Source organism: Pempheris klunzingeri, chromosome 19, assembly GCF_042242105.1.
Source record: "Pempheris klunzingeri isolate RE-2024b chromosome 19, fPemKlu1.hap1, whole genome shotgun sequence".
Classification (NCBI taxonomy): domain Eukaryota; kingdom Metazoa; phylum Chordata; class Actinopteri; order Acropomatiformes; family Pempheridae; genus Pempheris; species Pempheris klunzingeri.
Window position 1 is genome coordinate 22,158,187 of NC_092030.1, and position 23,280 is coordinate 22,181,466.

The 23,280-nt window shown below is 45.3% G+C and overlaps 1 protein-coding gene across 1 annotated transcript in view; it reads left to right on the plus strand.

Annotated features, from left to right (window-relative positions):
• Positions 1-23,280, plus strand: part of gfra2b (GDNF family receptor alpha 2b) — a 79,725-nt gene that overhangs the window by 54,107 nt on the left and 2,338 nt on the right. Inside the window, exons 5-8 of the mRNA XM_070851081.1 lie at positions 577-764; positions 18,832-18,941; positions 20,062-20,202; positions 21,390-21,574. Coding sequence (XP_070707182.1) covers positions 577-764; positions 18,832-18,941; positions 20,062-20,202; positions 21,390-21,574 — 624 coding nt within the window. The remainder of the gene's footprint in view (positions 1-576; positions 765-18,831; positions 18,942-20,061; positions 20,203-21,389; positions 21,575-23,280) is intronic.

The following is a 23,280-nucleotide window of genomic DNA, read 5'->3' on the forward strand; positions in this document are numbered from 1 at the left end:
CAAAGGATCACGTTGCAGCCATTGCAGCCCGTTTGGTGTCTGCTGGCTGAGGTGATCTACTGGACCAGTTCCAACACTTTTACTACCTACCAGTCACTCACACACCAGGATGAGGACACAGAGGACCTTTTAATTAAGGTTTTGAAATGCAGGACTTGTAGGTGAGGATCTGAGTACTTCCTCTCTCACTGCATCTGTAGAAACTAAAATCTTATTCAAGGCAAAAGGTTATTAACATTTTATTCCTATGAAACGTTTAAACTGTTGCTTCGGCTGCTAACAGCTTCATGTGATCCTTTGGTTTTTCCCTCAGCGTCCTGTGGTCGCAGGAATAGTGATGATAACATCCAGACTGTGATACAGCTCATGTGGCTCTAACGGCTCTGTGAATGTCTGGAGATGTAAGTGAGGGACAGGTGATGATTACCTGTGTGTGTGTGTGTGTGTGTGTGTGTGTGTGTGTGTGTGTGTGTGTGTGTGTGTGTGTGTGTGTGTGTGTGTGTGTGTGTGTGTGTGTGTGTGTGTGTGTGTGTGTGTGTGTGTGTGTGTGTGTGTGTGTGTGTGTGTGTGTCTCAGGCGCTGCGTCAGTTCTTCGAGCGGGTCTCATGGGAGTTGAGTTACCCCCTGCTGTTCTGCTCGTGCCCGGACCAGGCGTGTGCCGAGCGCCGCCGCCGCACCATCGTCCCCTCCTGCTCCCACCAGGAGAGGCACAAGCCCACCTGCCTGGAGCTCCGACGCACCTGCCGCTCCGACGCTCTCTGCAGGTGAGAAGCCTTCAGCGGCCAATCAGGTGTGGTCGTGACCTGTTTTAATTATTATTAGTTTTTTAACATTCACACACAACTCTGGAAGACTTTTCAGCTCGATGCAGCTTGTTTCGCTGATTATTATCCAGCCGGAGGAGGAACTAATCAGGGAAATCAGCTGCTGGAGGGTATAATTGGAAGGAAATCTACCACACTCTAGAGGATAAATTGCAAGTTTGATTGATAACGACGCTTTAAAGGTTAGAGGAGCTTGAAGAGGGGGAAGTGAGTGAGTAACACCCCCGCCGCCCTCCCTCGGTGACTACAGTGGGGGTGCCTTTGAGGTAGAGAAATGCTCATGCATGATTGGCTGACTTCGCTGGGATACATGTGTCTTGGATGAAGTGATGGAGGAAGGAAGAGAAGGTTTCTGAGCAGACTGAAGAACAGCAGGAGGAAGTTCACCGGAGGGTTACTGTGACTCAGACAGGCAAAGAGGAATATAATATATATAATAACCTCCATCATGGTCTGAGGGTCAGTGCAGGAGGAGTTTGTGTTCCAGCGTTGGAACCAGTGTGTCCTCTGCAGAGGAGGAGGACTCCTCAGACAGTGAAGGCAGGGAAACAGAGTCAGAGTCACCATGAAGCTGCTGCCTTCAGGTTCCTGCTACACCTGGAGGAGCTGACGGCTTCGTTAGGGAGCGTCATCATCACACTGACAACATCCACGTGGTGGTGGTTCACCAGGAGAGCAGGAGAGGAGCGGCCATGTTGGATGGTGCTAACAGATTAGCCTCCTGCTAACGTTAGCTAAAGGCTGCGGCTGATTCAGGTTCAGGTTTCTGTTGCTCTCTGTAACTTTGTCTGTCTAACCAGGAACAAAGTGACTGAGCAGCAGAGCAGCAGCTCCTGTGTTCTGTGAGGTAAAATGACTGCTTTTGTCAATGGAGTCTGGTGTGTGTGCAGAGAGCGATATAACGGCTGGACCAGTTCCAACACTTTTACTACCTACCAGTCGCTCAGACACCAGGATGTGGACAGAGAGGATCATGGGTATAAATACAGATGTTCTTCTTTAATTTTGACATTTGAAGGCATCACTTTGAGTTCTAACAGACGTCCTGTTTCACTGTCCTCTGATTAATTAAGAACATATAAGAACAATAATGGTGGTTAGCAGCCTGGCTAACAGTGGATGGATGGTGGGAGGATATTTCACCCCCCCAGACGAGGAGGACTTTTAAGGACAGAGAAGCTGAAAGATGAGAAAGCAAAGATATTTAAATGATCATCTCCTCCGTTCACTTGGATCATTTCCTCTGTCTCTCTCTCCGTCTTCCTGCTGCACACTTCCAGTATTTTTATCCGTGCCGCCTCGTGGCCAAGGCCGAGGTTAGCGAGCGTCTTCAGAAACCAGCCAGCTAAATGTGGATAAAGGCTGTTTTTTCTTTCCCGCTCTGACTCTTCACACTTTGAGTGCGACAAACAAGCGAGTTTGTGATTCTGTTGGTTTACTGCACATAAATAGAAAAGATTGCAGTAATTGACTTCCTTTAAAAGCCTTTAAAAACCACATTCATCAGCATCTAAGAGCCTGTGTGAGTGTGTGTGGGTGTGGAGTGTGTAAATAGAGGTGGACAAGTATGTTTTTAACTTAAGGAAAAGAGTAAATGTAAAAAGTATCAGCATCGAAATACATTAAAAGCAGCTCATTTCAGAATAACATGCATCATTATTAGATTATAATCACTGATAGATTCATGTCAATCAATTTAATGGTGTCTCTGGTAAATTTGGGGCTAATTTGAATGATTTTATTTACCGACGTGCAGCTTCATCCATAATAGTCTTCATATTTTGTAGAGAATATTTTGTATTGACAAACTGAGATTTGCTTGTAACTGAATTTCTGAAATAATTATAATGGAGTAAAAACGTTTCTCTCAGTATTCAGATGCTGCAGTAGAAGTCTGTGAGTCTAATGAGGAAAAGTAGTTAAAGTACTAAAGTAAAAGCAGCAGGAGCAGAAAAGTTTCCCCTGTGACTGTTTTACTGTTTTATATTCCCTCATTAGATTATTATTCCTCACCGATCGAGGCAGCAGTTCAGTTACAGTTGTCAGAGTCTGGTGGCTTTGGAGAGAATGATATAACATATGAGACGAATTCTGGTATTTAATAGCTTTTAAGTCATTTTAACTTCGTTCTCTGCAGAAATAGACCTGGAAGATCCTTTTGGTTTAACCACAAACAGCACACACACCAGACTACATTCACTAAAACAGGGATTTTAGAGAACAGGACACAGGAGCTGCTGCTCTGCTGCTGCCTTGATCGGTTAGTTAGTTTGTGTTATTGCTTGATTTGGTGTTTTTAAGGGTTAGTTCAGATCCAACTAAGTATTTGTGTGACACACAATAACACTGATCGAGGCAGGAGTCGACTGGTTACTAATGTGTCCTGTTCTCTTAAAACCCTGTTTTAGTGAATGTAGTCTGGTGTGTGTGCTGTTTGTGGTTAAACCAAAAGGATCTTCCAGGTCTCTCTCTGTAGGGATCCTTTCCATGATGCTGTCACACACTGAGAATAACACTCTGGACTTGTTATGTTCACTGTGGAACTATAAATGTACTTTGATGGGTGCCCCAAAGGACTGCGTGTCCCCTGTGACTGTTGTACTATTATATATTCAGTCATTACATTATTATTCCTCATCATTGATGGAAAAGCAGGATTATGAGCTACTTAGTATCAGACTGCAGCTGATGATTCATCTGCTGATTATTGTCTCCATCAATCCATTGATTGTTTGTAACACTGTGAAAATAGTGAGAAACGGTGTCACGATGAGGGAAACCAGACAATAATGATTTATTACACAACAGGAAGATTACTGTTAATGTGGACAAGTGATTAACTCCTGATTTTGGTGTTTTGGAAATGTTACGTCCTCTGTGTGTGTGTGTGTGTGTGTGTGTGTGTGTGTGTGTGTGTGTGTGTGTGTGTTTTGTGAGGCCTCACTTCCTCGCTGCTTGAACATGTTCAGAGATAAACTTGTAAACATCAAGCGCTCGCTGCTCTGTGAGCTGCTGCGAGGGAGTGAAGTGACGCCCGGACGAGGCTGAGCCCCCCCCACACCATCCCCCCACCACCACCACCCCCCCACCATCCCACTAACACTGTAGACGATCACACGGAATAAAATGTTCATCTTCAGGGTTTAAAGAGTCCACAAAGAAGACTCAGATTTAAGACAGGCTGTATAAAGAAGCGTCCTCTGATTGGTCGGTATCAGTCTGTGTAAAGAAGCGTCCTCTGATTGGTCGGTATCAGTCTGTATAAAGAAGCGTCCTCTGATTGGTCGGTATCAGTCTGTGTAAAGAAGCGTCCTCTGATTGGTCGGTATCAGTCTGTATAAAGAAGCGTCCTCTGATTGGTCGGTATCAGTCTATAAAGAAGCGTCCTCTGATTGGTCGGTATCAGTCTGTATAAAGAAGCGTCCTCTGATTGGTCGGTATCAGTCTATAAAGAAGCGTCCTCTGATTGGTCGGTATCAGTCTGTGTAAAGAAGCGTCCTCTGATTGGTCGGTATCAGTCTGTATAAAGAAGCGTCCTCTGATTGGTCGGTATCAGTCTATAAAGAAGCGTCCTCTGATTGGTCGGTATCAGTCTGTGTAAAGAAGCGTCCTCTGATTGGTCGGTATCAGTCTGTGTAAAGAAGCGTCCTCTGATTGGTCGGTATCAGTCTGTATAAAGAAGCGTCCTCTGATTGGTCGGTATCAGTCTATAAAGAAGCGTCCTCTGATTGGTCGGTATCAGTCTGTATAAAGAAGCGTCCTCTGATTGGTCGGTATCAGTCTATAAAGAAGCGTCCTCTGATTGGTCGGTATCAGTCTATAAAGAAGCGTCCTCTGATTGGTCGGTATCAGTCTGTATAAAGAAGCGTCCTCTGATTGGTCGGTATCAGTCTATAAAGAAGCGTCCTCTGATTGGTCGGTATCAGTCTGTGTAAAGAAGCGTCCTCTGATTGGTCGGTATCAGTCTGTATAAAGAAGCGTCCTCTGATTGGTCGGTATCAGTCTGTGTAAAGAAGCGTCCTCTGATTGGTCGGTATCAGTCTGTAAAGAAGCGTCCTCTGATTGGTCGGTATCAGTCTGTATAAAGAAGCGTCCTCTGATTGGTCGGTATCAGTCTGTATAAAGAAGCGTCCTCTGATTGGTCGGTATCAGTCTGTAAAGAAGCGTCCTCTGATTGGTCGGTATCAGTCTGTAAAGAAGCGTCCTCTGATTGGTCGGTATCAGTCTATAAAGAAGCGTCCTCTGATTGGTCGGTATCAGTCTATAAAGAAGCGTCCTCTGATTGGTCGGTATCAGTCTATAAAGAAGCGTCCTCTGATTGGTCGGTATCAGTCTATAAAGAAGCGTCCTCTGATTGGTCGGTATCAGTCTGTAAAGAAGCGTCCTCTGATTGGTCGGTATCAGTCTATAAAGAAGCGTCCTCTGATTGGTCGGTATCAGTCTGTAAAGAAGCGTCCTCTGATTGGTCGGTATCAGTCTATAAAGAAGCGTCCTCTGATTGGTCGGTATCAGTCTGTATAAAGAAGCGTCCTCTGATTGGTCGGTATCAGTCTATAAAGAAGCGTCCTCTGATTGGTCAGTATCAGTCTATAAAGAAGCGTCCTCTGATTGGTCGGTATCAGTCTATAAAGAAGCGTCCTCTGATTGGTCGGTATCAGTCTGTATAAAGAAGCGTCCTCTGATTGGTCGGTATCAGTCTGTATAAAGAAGCGTCCTCTGATTGGTCGGTATCAGTCTGTATAAAGAAGCGTCCTCTGATTGGTTGGTATCAGTCTGTATAAAGAAGCGTCCTCTGATTGGTTGGTATCAGTCTGTAAAGAAGCGTCCTCTGATTGGTCGGTATCAGTCTGTAAAGAAGCGTCCTCTGATTGGTCGGTATCAGTCTGTAAAGAAGCGATAGTCAGAGGAGTCACTTCTGGCTCCAAAAAACCAAGCCCCTAAAGCCAAACTTGTGGCTGTAAAACGGCGTCCACAAACCGACAGGTGGCGTCACCGTGGCCACGCCCACTTCTGTCATCCAGAACTGGATCTTCTTTTTATTTTAAAGTGGCAGCAGTCGAGTCTCTTTGAGTCGTCGTGCCGAACTTCATTCAGCTGCTCATGTTTGATGTAGCTGTAAATCTTCCTCTGCTCTGTTTTCTTGCAGGATTAGCTGCTTTAATATCCTCCTTTTATTTGTTGTTTTCATGCTTGCTGCATGTTTCACTGCTTTTATGTCCGTGTTTCTGTTCCTGTGTGTAGAAACCAAGTGTTGCTTGTTCAGATAATTCAGAGGATTAAAGTCCCATGTAGAGATAAGAGCCGCTCCACACACACACTCTGCTGTTTGCGTCTTTGAGCAGGATTTCAAATGAGCTCCTCGTACTTCTGGAACAGAACCTGTACATTCTGGTTCCTCGTCAGCCTAAAATCCCAGAATCCTTTGCTTGAGCTGGACTTTGTGCTGAGATCTCTCAAACACATGTTGCTCACAAAGGAGGCAGAGAACAGTCGTGACAGAGCCGCCATTAGAGAATCAGCCTCGTCCCCTCACACACACATCACACATCACACAATCACACAGCAGTCACACGGGCATCGCCGGCTCCTGGTTTGTGATTCGCTGGCGACGTACGAGCCGTGTTCGGCGTGTGATGTCGCTTTGTGTCTCCGGTGCTGAGTAGGTGTCTCTTTGAGTGAGCATGTGTGACTTAGAGAACAGAAGGGAGCAGCGTGGATGGATCAGTGAGTGGGAATGAGCCTGCACGCTGCAGACCGACCAACAAGCTCTGTCCCAGATCCCTCAGGAAAAAAAAAAAACACACACTATTTACCCACCCACCCCCCCACCCCCCCACCCTCATGAGCAGCACAGTGCGTGGCAGGTATCTGCATCACTCCAGCATCATGCACAGAGCACGAATCGTGTCTGATTGCCCGGAAAAAGGAATCCAAAGCTGGCTTTTCATTTTCGCCTCCATTAAACTCAGACGGAGAGCAGAGAGCTGCATAATCACAGGAGCCCCGCAGGTCCTCGGGGTCTTCACGGCCCGGGAGGGGGCTCGCCTCCCGCTGAGGGTGTGAGCGGGCACGAGGAGGCGACCGCTCGAGGACCGCTCTGATTGACAGCGGGAGTAATTAAATATGGTCTTTGCCACAAGTAATGCATGAAAACCCTACAGAGAGCTCTAAAAGGTTTTCTGGACCGAGGCTCTTATGTTTTTTTAAAGTCTATTTGCATTTCAAATAAGAGTCACACCGCTAATTCACTGCTCATTTTCAGTGAGAGGCAAAGAGGGAGTGTTCACACCCAAGGGAAGTCAGTTTGTTAGCACTACGCTCTATAGTGGTCCTCTGAGTCCACATCCTGGAGTCTGAGTGACTGGTAGGTAGTAAAAGTGTTGGAACTGGTCCAGTAGATCACCTCAGCCAGAACTGGTCCAGAGTGTTATTCTAAGTGTGTGACAGCATCATGGAAAGGATCCCTACAGAGAGAGACCTGGAAGATCCTTTTGGTTTAACCACAAACAGCACACACACCAGACTACATTCACTAAAACAGGGATTTTAGAGCTGCTGCTCTGCTGCTGCCTCCATCAGTCAGTGTGTTTGTGTTACTGTGTGACTTAAAGTATCAGTTCAGATCCAACACAATATTTGTGTAACACACAATAACATGAACAAATTAACTGATGGAGGCAGCAGCTTCTGTGTTCTGAGGTGAAATGAGAGCTTTTCTGAATGGAGTCTGGTGTGTTTGAAGCGAACGATATAACGGCTATAATATCAGAGATGAATGCTGGTATGTGATGACTTTCTTTGACTTTAATGAAGTCTTTTTAATTGATCGACAGTTTGGCATTATGACACAGCACTAAAATACACATTTGTGCTGACTGCAGAGGGACATTACAGCCATGTGAGAAGGTTGGGTTTGGTTCTGTTTTGCAGTTCCAGGCTCTTCAAATAACAATAACCACTCAACCTGCTCAGCATCAGCACGTTAGCGTTGCCACTGTGATGTTAGCATGGAGCTGAAAGCAGTGCTGTGCCTCATTACAGCCTCACAGAGCTGCTAGCATGGCTGCAGACTCTCACTTGTGCTCAGGACTCGTTTTAAATGTCAAACGGTTCTGGCAGCAGGTCACATCAGCTGTGGATGATTAAAGTTAATGCTGTGAGAGCCAAAAGGCCAAAATAAAACATGGCTGCTGTCGGGTTAATGATCCCCCTGCAAGCTGTCGTCTGTCCCGACCAGAGATCATCTACCAAGTAAGACACGTCACTCTTTGGAAAAGTTTAACTTTAATATCACATGAAAATTCAAAGCTGATCAGCCTCATAGTTGTGTTTCAGGACGGCAGGCTGCAGCTCTTATTTCATCATGTCAGGTCCATGTTTTTAATCAGCACTCAGGTTACTCTCAGGTCGCAGCAGCAGGTCGTCAGCAGCGGGACTTTAAATGACTCAGAGGTGATAAAATGTGAGGAAGAAGACTAAACGATTCAGCTTTCAGAATATATTTTCAACAAATCAGCTTTTCCAAATGTTTCATGAGGAAGGAAAAACGTTCAGGACTGTCAGACCTGAAGGATGCGGACGTCTGTGGGTGTGAAGCCCTGAGCGTCAACATGACTTTGTTCACATGAGAACTCCACAGGGAGCGTTTAGGTGTCAGCTGCTGCGACGACAAGGTCAGAGCTTCGACACTGAGCGGCCTGAATAAAGCCTGATGTGTGCAACACGAGCAGAGCACACTGTCACTTTAATGTTCTTAAACATGGGCCTTATTTAAATGACTGTTTGGTACTAAAGTGCTGCTTTGGTTTGTTTGTGTTGTTCTGTTGGTTTTTAAAAGGTTTTAAAGTGTTAGTTCAGATCCAACTCAATTTTTGTGTAACACAAACAAATTAACTGATGAAGGCAGCGATGGACCAACAACTGCAATATTCTGCAAGATAAAATGTGTGTTTTTGTCAATGGAGTCTGGTGGCTTTGAAGAGAATGATATACCAGCTATAATATACAAGATGAATGCTGGTATTTAATAACTTCTAAGTCTTTTTAACTCTGTTCTCTACATAGAGAGACCTGGAAGATCCAGTCAGTTGTTATATCGCTCTCTGCACACACACCAGACTCCAGTCACAAAACAGTCATTTTACCTCAGAACACAGAAGATGCTGGACTACTGCTGCCTCCATCAGTTAGTGTGTTTGTGTTATTTCTTGACTTCAGTGTTTTTAGGGGTTAGTTCAAATCCAGCTAAGTATTTATGTGACACACAATAACACAAGCAAACTAACTGATCGAAGCAGCAGTGGACCAGTAACTAATATTAGCTAAAATTCCTATTTTTGTCAATGGAGTCTGGTGTGTTTGAAGAGAGCGATATAAGGGCTGTCTCTGGTTGAACTAAAAGGATCTATTTCTTCATCCATATTTTTGTTTAACCAGAAACAGCTGTTGTATTGCTCTCTACAAACACACCAGACTCCAGTCACAAAAACACTAATTTTACCTCACAGAACACAGGAGCTGCTGGTTGCTGGTTTGTTTGTTTGTCTCTTTTTAGCACTAAAGTTAAACTAAACCACCTTATACCACCTTCCTCCGTTAAGTAAGGTGTTTGAATGCATGACTTGTGGAGCATTTTCCACAGCCAGTGTTGAGGAGAGAGACGATTGTGTTTGTGACATGAGAGCTTAATTATAAGGATGAATTACTGCTACGACATAATTATACGAGATAATTAAGAAAAACAATATTTCAACTTTTCAGTAGTGTGAACGTCAGAGCTTCTCATTTAGAAGATCCGATCATGTAGATCTGCACGTACTTGATGATTCACATTGTTGCTGCTGTAATAAGAATATTATATACATCCTCTTGATTGTTTCGCTTTGTTCAATCTGTCACAAGAGTCCACAGAAAAGTGCTGCTGATTACTTTAATGTATTTCTGCTGCCGAGTCCTTTAATCATGAGTGAGACAGGGATGTTTCCCTGCTGCTGATTGATGTGCTCTGACTGATTCTTCTCCCCGCTGCAACGAAAATTGTGGCTCGTAAATTACTGAGGAAGCCAATTAGTGTGACGCAGCATGAGAGAGAATCTGATTTTACTTCTGACCTGTAATTATCACAGTGTCCAGTCTCCTTTAGTGGGCTGACAGCAGATTCAGACGCCGTCTGTCTGCCATGTCAAAACACCAATGAGATATTATTCATCGGTAGTTGTTCCTGATAGACGGCTGGACGTTAGTGAGTCGGTCCTGCAGGTTTGATCGCAAACTGGAAGTACTGCACATAAAGGGAAAGTTCACAGTATTTGATGTGTGGTTCTGTCGGGGGGGGCTGACAGGGGTGGCAGAGAGACTTATTACATCTATAAAAAATATCTAAAAACATATGACATCACCATCAGACAACCGTCTAGATAGGAAACTGAAGCCTTTCTCTCTCTGTGTGCTCTTTTCCAAGCCACCAGACTCCATTGACAAAAACAGTAATTTTACCTTACAGAGTTGCTGGTCTGCTGCTGCCTGTCAGTGAGTTTGTTTCTGTTATTGTGTGAGTTTGGTGTTTTAAAAGATCAGGTCAGATTTGACACAATATTTGTGTATCACACAACAACACACACAAACTAATTGATGGAGGCAGCAGCAGACCAGCAACTCAAATGTTCTGTGAGGTAAAATCACTGTTTTTGTGAATGGAGTCTGGTGTGTTTGAAGAGAGCGAAATAACGCCCGTTTCTGGTAAAACAAAGAGAAAGACCTCTAATATTGTTTTTGCCCAGGTTTAAAAACACCAGACTCCTTTCAGTGAGGTTTTTCAATGCAGGACTTTCTCACAGTTTGTGTTGAGGGAAGAGAAGCATCTGTTGTAACATGAGATCATAATTTCCCCAAAAGCCCAAAACGACATCCATCATCAGTTTATCTTCACAGAGGAGAGAAACCAGGAAAAGTTCACATTTAAGACGCTGGAATCGAAGAATTTTAACTGGTTTTCTTAAACAAATGACTCAAACTGATTAAGTGTTTATCAAAGTAGTTGGCAATTGATTTAATAGTTCACATCTGAAGTGATATTTTGGCTGCTTGTTGCAGTCAAAGAGTAACATGATGTCTCTCTGCTTAAAGAAAAACTTTAAAAAGTTTCTATATTTCATTTGTTTCGTTGCTCAGGAACATTTTATTTACCACTTTTCTCTGTGAAGCTGCTCAGATTAAAGTCAGTGTGATAAATCCGCCTGGTGGTCTCTGTCTGTAGAAGCAGTCCGCTGTCAGACAGTCAGCAAAAACCACAATAAATGTCATTATGGAATCACTGTTGTGATGGCATCCACCTGGGAGATAAACGTGTCGTCACATTATCACAGTGGAAATATGTACTCAGAGGGACAGAGATGTTGTTGTTAGTCGTTATTTTCTGTTTGTCAACTGTACGCAGCGTTATTTACGTTGACTCTTGCTAGCATAACGTTAGCTTTGTGGCTAGCATAACGTTAGCTTTGTGGCTAGCATAACGTTGATTGTTCCAGGTATTAGTCGAAACGAATGTTCCCAATGATGTTTCTTTGGCAGGTGACCGTGGTGTTAGCCTGTTAGCTAGTTATTGCCCTTCTAGGTGTCCATAATCACTAATTAAAGAATCTCGTTAATTCCTGATTATGGACTCCTCTATACATCGTGTCCATAAAGACTCATCACTGTAAACAGCTGCTCACATTCAGACGAGCTCGGAGGAAATGAGATGAATCAGGGATGCTTTAGTGTAAACACACACACACACACACACACACACACACACACACAGTGAGTAAGTGAGAGGGCCTGTTGCGTCGCCTCCGTCCTCTGTGACCTACAGAAAAGAGGCAGCTATTTCCATCACGCCGCCACCTCACCTCACTGACCGTGTAATGGAGCGATGCCGTCGCTAGATTGGCTTCCCAGCCTTAAAACAGCGCCTGGCTGCTGCTGCCGGGTTTGGAGGAGCAGTTTAGCTCGCCACGCCTCGCCGCCCGCCCGCGTGTGTTTGCATACATACTCCCGCCATTATCGGACGCGCTCTCGGCCTGATGGGGGTCAGAAGGAACCGGATGCACATTAATCCCCCCCCACCCCCACACCTCCGACTCCTCCATTAGAGGTTGAATCGTGCGGTCTCTATCCGACCCCGTCTGAGGTCGTAAAGGGTCATTTCACACAAATCACAAGCGTGCATGTGTCGTTCCTGGAGTGGGCGCCGTGCCGCCAGCTCCCAGAGGCCTGAGCAGAGTCCATTTAAACTGTGTGGATTTCTTTAGGTGGGTTCTTTGATTCCAGCTTCTTAAATGTGAATGTTTCCTGGTTTCTTTCTTCCTCTGATGATCTTTGAGTTGAGTGTTTGGGCTTTAGGAAGGCGGCAACGTTAAACCAGCAGCTCAGGTGAAATGACCGTTTCTGTGGGTTTGAAGAGAGCGATATGACCGTTTCTGACAAGGCAAAACAAAGACATGGACGGTAAGATCCTCTTTGTTTCACCAGAAACAGACGTTTTATCACGCTCTTCAAAGACACCAGACTCTGCTAACAAAAGCAGGGATTTTACCTCGTAAACCACAGGAGCTGCTGGTCTGCTGCTGCCTCCATCAGTCAGTTTGTTGGTGTCATTGTGTGTCACACAAATACTGTGTCAAATCTGAACTGATCTTCTAAAACACCAAAGTCACACAATAACTGACTGATGGAGGCAGCAGCAGACCAGCAGCTCCTGTGTTCTATGTGGTAAAATGACTGTTTTGTGAATGGAGTCTGGTGGCTTTGAAGAGAGAAAACACACAGAGAGCAAACAGCTTCTGTTCCCATCAGAAAGAGCAGACTGACGGAGATGTCAAGCAGGGAATATATTCTAAACATAGCGTACACTTAAACGTTTTTAGGAGGTCCCTTGGTGACCAGCTGGGCTGATATGGTTGGTGCCAGTGGATGCTGAGGGTGCTTGTGTTTCCTAAACGTAACCACAGATCCACCCGACCACCTCCTGCAGGGTGCATAACTGTAGGGTGACTGATTCACTCAGGTGTGTTACCTCAGACATTACGCTTGTCATAATTAGAAAAACCAGGTTAGCGACATGGTTTGTGAGAGACGAACAGAAAGAAATAAAACCAGAGGTGTGACCAAGGGCAGGCGCTGCTGATGCTGATCCACAGCGGCAACTCATTAGCTATGCAAATATGTAAATATGTAAATGAAGCCCCACTCAGGGACTGTTAATTAAAGGGAACATCAAGACAAAACAAAGCAGCTAATCACCAAACACAGACAGATGCACACACACACACACACACACACACACACACACACACACACACACACCTGCTCACATGAATGAAGGGAAACCAGAAAACAAAGGTTAAAGACGCCTCGACAAACACCTTCAGAAGGAACCACACACGGCTGTTTTTCACATCTTTCACAGCGCAGTGACACCATAAATCAAAGAGGAGGTTCATTCACAGCAGCCTGCGAGCTGCTGCTGTTCAGAACAAACACAGAACTTCCTGCGCTGCATTTACACAACGTAACGAGATCTAAACCCCGGAGACACATTAGCTCCACAAATACAAGCTGGAAGACAGACACTGGAGTGAATTCAGTGGTCTGCCTCCAAAGAAATCCATGCACTCTTGATCTTTTGTTAAAAGAGTCCTCCACAGATTCATCATCACTCTCCGCTCTAATCTATTTTGTATACTGTGATGCGCTCCTTCAAAGCCACCAGACTTCATTGGGAAAATTAGTAATTATACCTCACAGACCACAGGACTTGTTCATCTGCCGCTGCCTCCGTCACTTAGTTTGTTTGTGTCCTTGTGTGACTTTCGTGTTTTAAAGGGTCACTTCAGATCCAAAAGTCGCATGGTCTGTGTGTTAAAATCCCTGTTTTTGTCAATGGAGTCTGGTGGTGCGTTACGTCGTTCCTCTGCATTCACCACAAATATGTATTCAAGTGTTGTGACATGATGCTGAACTATAAATCAGTTAAAAACACTCAAGAATTATTAATTACCAGCTTTTAATCTTCCGATATTATAGCTAATATTTAGCTCACTTCAAAACCACCAGACTCCTTTAACAAAAACATTAATTTTACCCAACAGAAGACAGCAGCTGCTGGTCTACTGCTGCCTTGATAGTTAGTTTGTTTGTGTTATTGTGTGACTTGGTGTTTTAAAGGGTTAGTTCAATGTTTCTGTAACACAAAATAACACACAAAAAAACTATGTAATGGAGGCAGCAGCTCCTGAGTCCTGTTCTCTAAAATCCCTGTTTTAGTGAATGTAGTCTGGTGTGTGTGCTGTTTGTGGTTAAACCAAAAGGATCTTCCAGGTCTCTCTCTGTAGGGATCCTTTCCATGATGCTGTCACACACTTAGAATAACACTCTGAGTCTGTCAGTGGATCAAACAAGCTCTTTTAGTGGACCTACTGTGATCAGGTGCAGTTGTCCCAAAGGATCACGTTGCAGCCATTGCAGCCCGTTTGGTGGCTGCTGGCTGAGGTGATCTACTGGACCAGTTCCAACACTTTTACTACCTACCAGTCACTCAGACAGTTAGTAAAATAAAAACACATCTTGATTTCATAGGTTATCAGTGTTATCTCATCTAGAGTGTCATATTTTGGGAGGATGGTGAAGACGGTGTGTCCTAGAAGTATTTATCACATTTAAATCTATATTTATATATATATATGTATATACTCTGCATCAAAGTGTAGTACTCTGCTAATAAATGCTAAATAATGCTAAATATTTACTTCCTGGTCACAGCGATGGGCTTAATACACTGAGGGTCCTTTCACAGACAGAGTGTGTGTGTGTGTGTGTTGAGGTGTGTGTGTGTGCTTTGTTTATCCCCATTAATGCAGACATGATAATTAAATAACACTCAAGGGAGCTCCGAGTCCATTACACCGTGACTGACAAGTCAGGGTCAAAGAGAGAGAGATGTCTCTGACAGCCCCCCCCCCGGATATGTTCATGTGACTGAGCCGAAGCTGATATAAAGTGTAGTATGTGGTTTGAATGTGTGTTTAGGACGATGATTGTGTGTGTGTGTCCTTGTCACTGTGAATATGTAGTGCTGCTTGGCAGTCAGTAATCAGACCATTTGCACTCACTCAGCCTCGGCGTAATTCGATTTTAATATTCTTCACCTTCTCCTGCACGCACACTGACTGCACAGCCATAATTGAGAGCATCAAATGCTGCACTGAGGACCATTTAACACACATGGAGATGTCACGAGAGCGAAGAGCTCAGTGTGGGACGACGTTTAATCCATGCTGGTGTGTGTGTGTATGTGTGTGTGTGTGTGTGTGTGTGTGTGTGTGTGAGACATACTTGGCGTGTAACATGAACTGACAGGACCCTTTTGTTTATGGTTCCTCTTAACGTTACGGACGAACACACGCGGTCAGCCATGTTTTTTTTAGTTCTCCCAGAATTCATAGCAAATCAGTCCGACCTGATACGATGACGAGCCGCAGACTGAGGTTCAAACCTACAGTCACACCTCATTTCATCTGTTGGTGTCACCTCACGTTCCCATGGAGACACGGGCCAGGAGGTCACTGTTTGTTACCATGGAGACACAGGCCAGGAGGTCACTGTTTGTTACCATGGAGACACGGGCCAGGAGGTCACTGTTTGTTACCATGGAGACACGGGCCGGGAGGTCACTGTTTGTTACCATGGAGACAATGTTATCTTTGGAGACACTGGTTAGTAGGTGTCCCTGAGTGTTACCATGGAGACGCAGGTCAGGAGATGTCCCTGAGTGTTACCATGGAGACACTGGTCAGCGAGCGTTGTTAATTGTTACCATGGAAACACTGTGTACAGGTGTCTCTGAGTGTTACTATGGAAACACTGGGTACAGGCGTTACCATGTTGGTACCTGATGAAGAGCGCTGTTGTTGATGTCTACTCTTTAAAAGTTGTGGCCGATGTTGATAAGACAGCTGATGAAAACACGCGGCACACACCTTCAATCATTAGTCAGTGACGCTGACAGACGGACAGTCGGAGGCAGGCGACTCTGAAACCACCTGATCAAACCCTACTGGAGGGTGCCTCCATCAGGTAGGTTATTTGTGTTATTGTGAGGTATAGAAACACTGAACAACCATTTAGACCTCAAAAACACACTAAAACAGACATAAATGGAGGCAGCAGTAAACCAGCTGCTCCTGTGTTCTGCAAGGTCAGATGACTTTGAAGAGAGATAACGGCTATAAATGGAAAGCTGGTATTTTATGGCTTTTAAGTTTCTTTTAACCGATCAGCAGTTCAGCATTATGACACAATACTTCAACACATATTTCTGGTGACTGCAAAGGAACGACGCAACGTGCCACCAGACTCCATTGACACATTTTACCTCACAGAATACAGAACTCCAAGACTCAAAGAAAACTTCTCAGGCAGGTTCTGCAGTGACAAGGATCCTCTTTCCTTCCTCAGGTTTCTAGTGGACGAGTGGAGATAACGATATTGATATTACCGTTTGAACCTCTGGTTTTAATCGTCAGGTGAAATGTGCACTGACTTCCTGAATGCTGCAGACTGGAGGGATTGTTTAACCACTTGTTTGAGATGTGATGATTATGACAGTTCACAGTGTCACAGTGACCAGCTGTTGCAGCAGCTGTGTGAGCTCAAACATGGCGTCACTTTGAGCCCAGTGAAGGAACAACTAGAAATCTACGGCGCAGAGAAGGAGTGTGATTCATTCTTCATTAACTGATGTCACTGAAACAAGCAGGAAGATCCAGGGGGCTGGTTTTCACCGTAGTCAAGACCTCCGACCCGCTGCTGCTCCTCTGTGCTCACGGATGTGCAGCGGTGCAAAGAGCCAAAAGGCTGCAGGTGAACAGGGAGCCGGTCACAGTCAGTCTGTATGTGTGAATAATCTGCTTTACTTAAAAAGTCTCATTGAGATTAAAAAGTGTTTTCCTACAGAGACGTGGCCACGAGGGCAGAGATAAGATAAGATAATCCTTTATCAGTCCCACAGTGGGGACATTCACTCATTGTTACAGCCGCTGTAAGAACAAGTACAACCACCAGAAATAGAGCTCCAATAAAAGAGTAAATAATAAAGTGGTGGATATTCACATAGAAAGTGTACAATCTAAACAAGATAGAAAAAAATAGTAGATATATGAAGTGATCTCATTACCGGCAGTGTTGTTTCCCCCATCCTTTAAATGTGACCTCACCCCCCCGCGGTGATCGAACGAGCAGCTCGTTGCCATAATTCGGTCCAGTTCTCTCTCTGAGGACCAACATCTGCAGGAGGTTGTATTGATTTTGGTTTTTACACATGTAGGATCACAGATAAGGAGGAAGCAGCCCCAGGAGAGGTTTAGACATGACAACCAGCCAATGAGGAGAGAGAGGAGAGAGAGCACAGCCAGGACGTGGTTCAGCAGCCCAGACAGAAGTCAGGTGTTTCCTCACCTGAAGGGAGAAGCAGACAGACAGCAGCCAGCTGGAGCTCCAGCTCCCCAACATCTGGGGCCAGATGTGGAACCCCACACGTGACCTGGTGAAAACAGGAGGTGTTGTTAGCGTGTTAGCATGTTAGCATGTTGTCTGGTCTCATCTGGTGGAACAACAGTCTGAAGCCTTTCCTCACTGATCCTGCTTCATTGGCTTCAGCTGAGGTCACTCTGACTGCGGAGGATCATTGAATAATAATAGTTCACCGTCGGAGCAGACGTTTGTGCTTCAACACAGTCTGAAGCTGCTCTGATGACCATGAACGCTGAAGTGACGCTCTGAGGAAGAGCTGCTGTCACGTCTGAGCCTCAGCGAGAAGCTTTCAACACTGCTGGGGAGGGATGGAGGCAAACATGGCGGTATTGTCCTTTAAAGTGTGTGTGTGTGTGTCTTTGAAACAAACACGAACAAGACAGCACTCACACACACACACACACACACACAGCGGCCGACTCTCTGAGTCACTGTGTGTGTGTGTGTGTGTGTGTGTGTGTGTGTGTGTGTGTGTGTGTGTGTGTGTGTGTGTGTGTGTGTGTGTGTGTCATGTAGAAGAACAGAAAGTGAAGGAGAGATTAGAGGAAAGTGTGTGTTTGTCTGTGTGGATAATGGTTGTGTCTTTTGTGTAGAGCTGACATCGTTGGCAGGATCACACACACACACACACACACACACACACACACACACACACACACACACACACACACACACACACACACACACACACACTCCCTGACCTCTGTGTGAAAGTCAAATGCGCAGCACTCCGGCCTGTCAGACTGTATCATTCTCTGCAGCCGACAGACAGACAAGCAAACACAAACACTTTTCCATGCGTGAGCAAGTTGTGTTTGTGTCAAACACACACACACACACACACACACACACACACACTCAGTTGGACTGCGTCTGTCAGACACTCTCCACACGTGTTTGTCACCCTGCTGGTCCGACCATACGACATCCTTCACCTCACCTCCCCTCGTGTTCGCCCTCGCGCCGCAGCGCCGCACTCGTCGAGTCGAGGCGGCCGAGAGACGCAGGAATTAAAGTGGAGAGAGAGACAAAGGGAGGATGGAGAAAGAGGAAAGTAGGACAGGCGGTAGATTAAGCCCAGTAGCTGCACAGCCGGTGTGTTGTCTGACAGTTTCTCCAGCATTAACATATGTATGATGCGGAGGACGCTGCAGACGGGGAACCAGAGATAATCTCCCAAACTACTGCGTGCATCAGCCTTTTATTTCCACGAGGATTTTCAGCTTTCAGGAGAGTTTCAGCATGTTGTTTGATCTGTCTCAGCGCTCCGATACAAGGCTGCTAAAGAGCGGCTCACACACACGTTCATATGAAGCACCGAGGCGTGATCACACCTGTGTCGAGGCCCTCTGGTGCTCCTGTTGTTACCGCAGGGTGAACTGTTGCAGCACCGCGTGTCCCTCACAGCCTTGTGTTTGTCCCGTTGTTGCTGCTGCAGGTCTCGACTCGCCGACTTCCACATGAACTGCCAGATGACGTCTCACACCGTCACCAGCTGCCCCCACGACAACTACCACGGCTGCCTCATGTCCTACGTCGGCCTCATCGGTGAGTTTGATGTGAAACACGCTCACTCTTCCTCATATCAGAATCCTATAAATACTTTTGTTAGTGCAGAAACAGAAAGGGGCTGTGTAGCTTTAAAGCTAACAGACTGAAGCTAACAGATAAACCATCAGTGTCCCACCAGCCGACGGTCGGTGTGGAAGAAATGAGGTTAAAGGAAGTCATTTTATCACAACGTGTTATAGTTTTAGTCTCTCGTGACTTTTATTGTGTGATTTTATGCACAAATGTCACAGAAACAGAAGTACTGGAGCTACGTCGGTGTTTGGAATAGCATTTATAATTAATTCAAACATCCTGGCAACCGTGATGAATTGTGGCCCTTTTGGCTTTCCATAGAACCTGATGTTCCCCAGCAAGCTTTATTTTGAAAGTGTAACCCGACGTTGTCTCTTAGTGAGCTTTATTTTGAAAGTGTAACCCGACGTTGTCTCTTAGTGAGCTTTATTTTGAAAGTGTAACCCTACGATGTCTCTTAGTGAGCTTTATTTTGAAAGTGTAACCCGACGTTGTCTCTTAGTGAGCTTTATTTTGAAAGTGTAACCCTACGATGTCTCTTAGTGAGCTTTATTTTGAAAGTGTAACCATATTTCTAATTTCTAACTTGACTTCAGAATGAAAACGATGTTAAATGGGACACAAGAAGCTTAAAAAGCGTAGATGTGAGACGTCAGACTCGCAGACACACCTGGAGCTCTGATTGGACGATCGCTCTCTAATCACCTGGATGTGTGACAGGGTGTTTCTGACTCTCCTTCTCTGGAAGCTGTTAGATGCTGCCCTCATCAGCTGTGGCAGCAGAGTGAATCCTGCGGCCCTGGCTGTGTCTCACTCCGTCTTACTGAGGCGATTATTTCAGACTGAAGCTTTGTTTGAAAACGCCGTCTTTTCAGGGAGAATTCTCCGAAGAGGCTGCTGTTCTGTCGGCGCTACGCTTTAGTGTGGTGACTCACTTCCTCGCTCAGAAATCAGCCAGTGATTCAATTCCCAATTTGCAAAAATCCTCTTTACCTTTCTTCCAGGCTAATCTCCATCCTAATTCTTCTCTCCCCCCCTCCCTCCCTCCCTTCCTCTCTCTCTCTCCTCCCTCCCTCCCTCTCAGGCTCAGATGTAACACCGAACTACAGCGACAGCAGTCCCTCCAACATCACCATCGGCCTGTGGTGTACCTGCAGGGGAACCGGCAGTCAGGAGCCAGAGTGTGACGCTTTCCACCGGGACTTCACACACAACACCTGCCTCAGTGAGTCCTCACGCTGAGCCTCACCCCCCCCCCCACTTTAGGAGGGCCAGCTTTAATCATTCTTCAGTCTGTGTAAGGGTTCAGATCCAACAGCAGCTCCTGTGTTCTGTGAGCTAAAATGACTGCTTTTGTCAATGGAGTCTGGTAGCTTTGAAGAGAGAGACACTAATTCATGCTCGACTGTCTCCTGTTTCTGCCTCTAGTCATGGGGGGGTTCGGTGTTTGCAGGTCCCTCTGCATGGGGGCGAAGTGTGCAGTGAGAGGCCCTGTAGTTTGGACAGCGTAGGGATCAGGAGGTCTGCAGCAGGGGAGGGAGGGAGGGAGGGAGTTAAAGGGACAGTCTGGATTATCTGGAGTGTGGTTGTCTGTACAGCAGCAAAACAGATCACCTAAAATAATTAGTTCAAGTTGACGCTTTATTTAGAATATTTTCACGCCTCATCGCAGTCAGACAGCACTTTTTGCAAAGACACCAGACTCCATTGACAAAACCAGGGATTTTACCTCGCAGAACAGGACTTTAACACGTCACACAAACAAACTGAAAGATGGAGGCAGTTCTGTGAGCTAAAATAGCTGTTTTTGTCAATGGAGTCTGGTGTCTTTGAAGAGAGCGACGGTTCTGAACAGAAACAAAATGTAAACCAGCACTCGGAGGCGTTTCAGCGTCAGTGTTCAGACAGACGGCTTCGTCTTCGTGAAGTCTTCAGGAGTCTTTGGAGCTCCGTGCTGCATATTTCCCTCCTGAGGACCTGAAGTCTGGCTCCTTCTGTGAAAAGAGACCTTTTCAGTTTTTTCTTTATCAATACAGCTTTTTAATGTTTTTTTCATAGACACTTCAAACCAACTTTATCTTCCTACTGCAGGCACACACTCCTCTTTTTCATCATTATGCAGAATGGCTCAATGAGCTAACGTGGTCCACTCTTCAGTAGCTTTCTCATGTTGTTACCATAGATACTTCAGACCAACTTTACATTCACCTTGGCCTCCTCACATCACACAAACAGCCTCCAGCCGTCAAAGGAAACTTGATGCAATGTGACCCAATACAATTGTGAGTCTGCTAAAACCCACTTCAGCCTGTAGATACATGGTCAGTGTGGGTATCAGCGGAGGAGGAGGAGGTTTCTAACATGAACACTAACACAGACACTGTTGATCACGTGTTCTGTCTCCCACCTCAGGAAACGCCATCCAGTCGTTCGGCTACGGCTCAGAGGGAGGCGCTCTTCCCGTGACCGAGCCGTCCTCCACCTTCCTGCCCCCGGCACAGCCGCCGATCATCTCCAAACCCGCTCCCTCTCTGCACGGCAACGCCATCAAACCCATGGACAGTGCTTGTATGTTTTCCACGTGTGCTAACCTGCAGGTGAGTTTACCTGAGCGACAGGACGAGGAAGGACAGCCGCCTGCAAAGACAGCATCTCTGAATAAATAACCATTATAATAACGAACAGGATGTTTTAGCTTTTAGCATGTTGGCAGAAACAGGCTTCTGTAGTGTGTGATGCTAACAGGCTAAAGCTAACTGGTCCCAGTCGTTCTGGTGTTGCAGGGTAGCTAGTTAGCATTAGCACATGTAAGAATAATGCTGTATTTTACAGTGAAAACACTTAGTTAGAACATAAAACCCTGTTCAGATGCTGACTGAAGAGAAACAAAGTGAAATAGGACGTTAGCTGGATTTAGACTTTGTATTTTAAGAGTTTTAAAAAGGTTTATTTCAGGTCCAATTAAACTACTAATTAAAAAATCACTTCTTTACATGGATGAAATATCAGATTTATGTATTAATTCATTTCAGTAGTGGACATTTCTCTGAAGTATGAGCCATAAAAAGTTGAGTTAGCAGACGCTGCTTTAATGAACATGAAGCAGAGAGCAGCTCGTCTGCATTGTTTCAGCTATCATGTAGGATGCTGCCTCTGTACTTCCTTTACTGTGGAGCTCACAACATCAGTCACACTCAACAGCTTTGTCTCGTTATTACCGGAAACCGAGGACGTGTCCGGCCGGCCGGCGGCACAGAACCAGACACGACCGAGCCGAGCCGATTGGTGTCGTCGTCCTCTTCGCCTTCACACACATTAGCTCCTGCCTGCATCCGGGGAAAGTGGAAACACATCCATTATGTACAGGGAGGAGGTGTTCGGCTGGAGATTAAAGGCCAATATAAATAGCTGTCCATTATGCAAGAGATTTAAAGCATGAATTATAGAAAAGCTCCACATATTCTGGGACTGGATGGAGAGAGATGTCACTGCTTCTCTGCACATCCCTCCCCCTCCTTCAATATCAGCTGGGGAGTAATAAAAACTAAACTCCTCAAAAAAAAGTTTGGAAACGTTATCTCAGCCAATTACTTCTGCCCTTTAATGACACCACTTGGTCTTGTGTTTTATGTCGTTGGAAAGCCTGATTAGTCACCTTTACCACGAGGTAGGACTTGTAAGTCGTACCTCGTGGTAAAGGTGACTAATATAACAGCAGGTGGTGTCAGTAAAGGGCAGAAACACCTACAGCAGTTCTGTTAACATTCATTTACACTTTCATTTTAACTAGTAGTTTTAGGAAGTGTTATTATCTGATTGTTTGATTAAAAAATGTGTGGAAGTCGAAGTAAACTACAACTCCCAAGGTGCTTCACTGACACGGTGAAACGTCAGCCAGTCATACGTCTTTGTTTCACTGCCTGATGCTAAGCTAGCTAGCTAACGTTAGCATAAAGCTCAGACGGTTAAACCCACCGATGTTTCTGACTAAATACAAACTTGCATCACTTCTGGCTCCAAAATCAAGATGGCAATTTTGAAGCACCTCATGACTGATTGGTCAGTGAGCAGGTAGCCCCGCCCTGCGTTGTGTTGGTTGGATCTCAGAGCCGTCACGACACCAGATCTGTTCACAGAGCAGACTGACAGGAAAAACAGAAGCTCGCTGTTATTTTGGCTGCAACACAATAAATATACAGACTGGAGGTTAGCCTAGCTTAGCTTAGCTTAGCTTAGCTTAGCTCACTGCAACTTTAAGCTAGAAGGGAGTAGAAGGGATTTACAGCAGGAACCACAGAAGAAG